We start from the raw sequence: 4,950 nt of genomic DNA on the forward strand, positions 1-4,950 counted from the left end.
GGAAAACTAACAAACTTTCTCAGATTATGACACAGTATCTATGGGCTGTACTTGCATCAAATCAGGCATGTCGGATTCCATCGTGATTTAGGGTTTAGACAATACTGCAAGTAAAGTGGCAAAACAAAACCTACTGGTTTACCTCTAATAGTCGTTCGTAGCTAGTTGGTTGATCTTTTCGGCTCTGAGCTACAGCTAGGTTGTTGTTGTTGTTGGTTTTTATGTTTTTATTTTTTTTTAAGAATTCTAGGAAGAATATTGATTTAATGTCAATATTAGTTTAATGAAAGATGAAGATGAAATTGTGCTAATGGAACAGTTTGAATATCAGCTGGAAATTAGTGACTGCAGTATTTTTAAAATCTAGATGTTTTGTCAGATTATGTATAGATTTAAAAACAGTTATTGCATTTTTATTACATGTATTTTTTTTTTTTTTTTTACACAAAATCAACCATTGTTAGCAGATTGTTTAAATACTTTTAATAAACCTTTTATACATTACTGTTCTTATTGTTGTGATTTCAATAAGAAAACCGATGGTACAGTACAGCCTTAGGACATTTCAAGCTTTATACATAAACAGCTTTGCAGGCATAACACAAAGGTGAATAACTGGATCATTGTAATTTTTCAAAAAACTTGTTCATTGGAGGACTGAAACAATTCCTACACCTGCCAGCATGGTCTGTAGACTCTTCCCAGCATACATCTTAGCACTAAAAACAAACAAACAAATAATGTTGAATTATTAGTGTTGTATTTCATAGGTCCATGGATTTAATCCCATAATGCCCATTACTGTACATTTATCACCTATGCTAAAATTACTTTTCCATAGCATATGTACATTGTATGATGCTGAACGGCTTGTTTAATTTTGTGTTTTGTACTGGAGTGTTAATGCAAGGATACCTCCCACTTATATACACTACTACAATCCAACAAATGTATTTGATTTAATCTAACTCAAACTGTATTTATATTTGTGCATGATTAAAAAAAAAAAAAAAAAAAAGAAAAAAGTTACACTTTTTAAGATAGGTTAAAGTAATTTTCTACATGAAAAGTATTTTTTTTTGTATATTAATTGTTATACAAGAAGTTGTTTTTTTTTCTCTCCAGAAATTGCATTAAAGACCATTGTACTTACTGTCAAAGTCTCTTCTGCCTACTGGAATTTTAGAATCATCCCTTCCAGAATCTCTGCGTTCCTCTGTTTCAGTGCTTTGGCTTTCTGACTGGGGTGCTTCTGCTTTTCTGACGGTGAAGTAAGGCAACTGTCTGGGAGAATGATCCACAGACAATACAGGGCTGAAGAGTTTCGAGTTGGCAGAAGTTAGGAAGTCTTGGAGATCTTTAGCATTCTTCTTGACACCTAAATCCTAAAAAGAAGATGATCTGGTTAAAAAAAAAAGTGTGTTCAACTGCCAGTTCACCATCAATACAGGACTTGGACACTATTCCTTGACATATTTTTAATACATAACTTTAAACTCGTAAATTCAGGTTAAACTGTCAGGCAATTGGACAAACATTTTGGCTAAGTCCAACTCTAGTGTAAATACTAAAAGCATTAGCCAAATGCTTTTCTAAATGGATGCATAGTTGTACTTGGTTCTGTATTGAAGTAAAATACTTTGCAGTTCATTTTCCTCAATTTTGATAGGTAAAACTGTTCTTTTTGTACTCTTAAAACATTCATAATTGATCTAATGGTAATAAATAATGCATTATATCAAGCAGACAAGCATTTTTGCTTGTGCCTTCATCAATGCACAGTAATAACTTACTGTGAAGACTATGATTTCTGACTTGTCCAGCCCCTCTGCATCCAGGTGTGCTTTACTTGGGCTGAAGAAATCATTTAGCATTCTAGTGTCTTCTATCTTGTTTAGAGATCTTGCCAGTGAAGCTGTTAAGGACTCTGAAAGAAATGCTAAAGCAAAGAGAACAGAGTAAGTTGAGATGCTCATTCTGGCCATTTTCAGCAACGTGAGGTTCTCGTAGAAACTATCAGTTCTCAGTACCTAATCTGTCCTGGAAGTGTGTGTCCACCTTATATACATGGATGTTAAAAAGAAATGCTAATAAAGCCACTTCAAAATCACATGTTCCTTTTCTCTTTTTTTTTTTTTTGAAAAAGATGTTATAAAGATGTTTCATTAAGGGCAAAACCCCCTATCTGAATTGTATTTATATTTAGAAATCTAGTTAGGGTTAACAGAATCCTAATGACTGTTCTTGAAATAAGTGGGAACTGCACTGTGGGGTGGCCATGTTTGACTGGCTGATATATTTGTGCAGATTATCTTTCAAGTGGTGCGCTTTTGGAAATGAATGACACCTCTCTAAGGATTAAACCAAAGACAAGATGAAAGACTTGTTTACCTGTAGTACGTGGTTAATTAAGAAACCACATGTATTCTACACCCCCCACCATAACTCCTTTATACGTCCCAACTGACATCCTTGTATTACTCAGACAATATATGTCTGTATGAAAGCTCCAAATGTATAACATGGATAGGAATATCAAAGGATTTTAAATCAATCGAATGTAATCTTATTAGCAATTGTTCCATAGCAGGTCTCGTTGTTGACGTGATTTGTGTTTTGTTGTGTGTTTTTTTTTTTATTCATTTTTTTATTTCTGTATTTATTTTAACATGCAGACATACAAACTGCTTCCAGAACTATACTAGAAGGTGTCTGTAGTGTTGCAGTTGAAAATGCTCTGCATATCCAGAATTGTAGTAGAACAATGGAAACCAGTAAAGAACACAAAACAAGGAGGATCTCATGTTAATAAAGTAGATTATGTACTGGCCTGGTGTATTGGATATGTACTGTACACATCTCTCTAATACTAAAAGGTGTGTGATAAATATTTGGCATTACTGAAAGAAACAAATGCAATCCATTGACAAATGTTTCAATAAGCATTTATTTCGATATTGACTTTTTATTAAAATGCTTGCTGAAAGTTTCAGTCACTTGTAGAATGTCATGTTATCTATCGGCATAAGAATAAAAGCATTGGATCAAACCCTATAGTTATTACACAATATATTGGGCTATCATATGAACAGTAATTATAATTTAACTGGGGTTGAAATCATTTTACTTGGATGGTCCTCCCTCTATTTTTTATGTATTTGTTTTGGAGAGAGTTGTACTCTACTGAAAAACTGAACTGGTCTATGGGGATTAGCTTGTTCCAGTAATGGGATGTGAACTTTTCTGCTGCTAACACTGTTGCTCTGACTTTTTTCTGCTTGCTGATCTAATAGAAATCATATTATGAAGGTTTCCTCTTAAGCTGAATGTGTTCACATCATCTGAAATCCACAAAATACATTTTGACATCCAGAAGATTTAGCCTCTTTACTCTGGTGACTTAGTTCAATCGTTAATATTTATTTAGCTTTTTTATATCAGGTGCAGTGTTTAAAGTTTTAAATTGTGCTTATTTGTACATTTAATTTCAATGAATATATATATATATTTTTTTTTCAGTAGAATTTCTTATGTGTTCTACTCCTGCTGTAGAATTATTTTAATGCTCTTTTTTGTAATACTTATGGTTGTATTTAAAGGCCAGATATCTTATACACTAAGAAAGCTGGCATCAAATCCCCAAAGTCAAAACTGATAGTTTCAGGGAAGTCTGCTGAAGAACATTCTCTCATAAATCTATATTGTTAAAAGTTGTGCCAACATACTAAATTGGCATGCAGCCATATAATATATCCAATCGTTGTAGATGCATCTACTGGGTCAACTAACCTTGCCTCCTTTTCTTTGGGCAGTTTCATCCACCCTTCCTTTCCAAATACGTGGCACACAAAATGTAAACAAAATCCAAATGTTCATCTGTATCCCAGTGGGATATGGGACTTGCTGGGTCAAGGGTTGATATCCTGAGGTTTCACTTATTTCTCTAACCTTTAAAGAGATTATTGCTATGTCTTTTAATATTTCACACGTAATGACATTTTTTTGTTCTCCCTTGTGCTGTTGTTATGGGATCTGCCTTGAGTCATTGAGATCTGTCAAACTCCAGCAGAGAATCTTAATTAGAGGGTTGTCATGTTGTCACCTGAAAACAAGACCAGCTTCATTTGAAGAATAAACACTCCACCGTTTCCCCAAGGGGGAGTTGTGGTGATTTGCGCATTTATTCTTTTTTTTTTTTAATGGGTTGAGCTGTTTCTTCCAGTTTCACTTTATTTAGGCAGCATAAGAACAATTCTTAACGAAAGAGTGAATTTTACAGCAGATAGCAACCACCTCTGCTGTGACACAAGATATAGAGTAAAGCTTTTAAATAAGACACTCCCCTAGGCCAGTACGAATAATACACTGTACTTCTCACATATGGCCAATTGCTCAGCATGTTTCTGCAAAACTCCCAGTTAATCCTGGGTTTATTGTTTACTGTAATAGAAGGTGGTTATAGTCAAATGTAACTTTGCTTCTATAATTTGGAATGAATAAATCAGCCTTTTCAACTCTGTCATTAGTTCTTTGAAAACATCTGATTCAGTTTATTCAAAGAAAATATAAATTCCAGTGGCTAAAACTATGGCTAAACATGTGATTAAAACATATTGAGACATCAGAAATCCCTAGTGTTCTTTTAAATAGGTTTAACTCAGTACGCTTGGAAACTGGCAGAAGTCAATTGTGTACCTTTATATACAGCACCTTATACACAGGTTGTATAGTTAGCTGTTACAGAAAATTAAGGTTTGCAGCAGGAGCAAAGACTTAAAACTCGAATTATTATTTTATATGGTGTTGGCGCCATAGACCCCTGTGACGGAAAGATGAGTTCTGGTGATGAATCTTCCTCCCAACCTGTGAGGGCGCTAAAGAACGGGAGGAGAAGCATCTGGAAGGGCTGGCCTGACAGTTCGTTTCCGGGTCAGGGAAGTGGGTCAGCCT

General features: G+C 34.5%; 1 protein-coding gene across 1 annotated transcript; it reads right to left on the reverse strand.

The window, feature by feature from the left end:
* Window positions 1-589: 589 nt before the first annotated feature.
* LOC121317941 (pro-MCH-like) lies at window positions 590-2,019 on the reverse strand. Its single transcript, XM_041254029.1, has 3 exons — window positions 1,794-2,019; window positions 1,154-1,385; window positions 590-719 (listed from the first exon to the last, which is right to left on the reverse strand). Exons 1-3 carry the CDS (start codon window positions 1,983-1,985, stop codon window positions 670-672), a joined length of 474 nt encoding a protein of 157 aa, XP_041109963.1. The 5' UTR covers window positions 1,986-2,019; the 3' UTR covers window positions 590-669.
* Between the last annotated feature and the right edge of the window lie 2,931 nt (window positions 2,020-4,950).

This window comes from Polyodon spathula, chromosome 7 (assembly GCF_017654505.1).
Source record: "Polyodon spathula isolate WHYD16114869_AA chromosome 7, ASM1765450v1, whole genome shotgun sequence".
In the NCBI taxonomy this organism is placed as follows: domain Eukaryota; kingdom Metazoa; phylum Chordata; class Actinopteri; order Acipenseriformes; family Polyodontidae; genus Polyodon; species Polyodon spathula.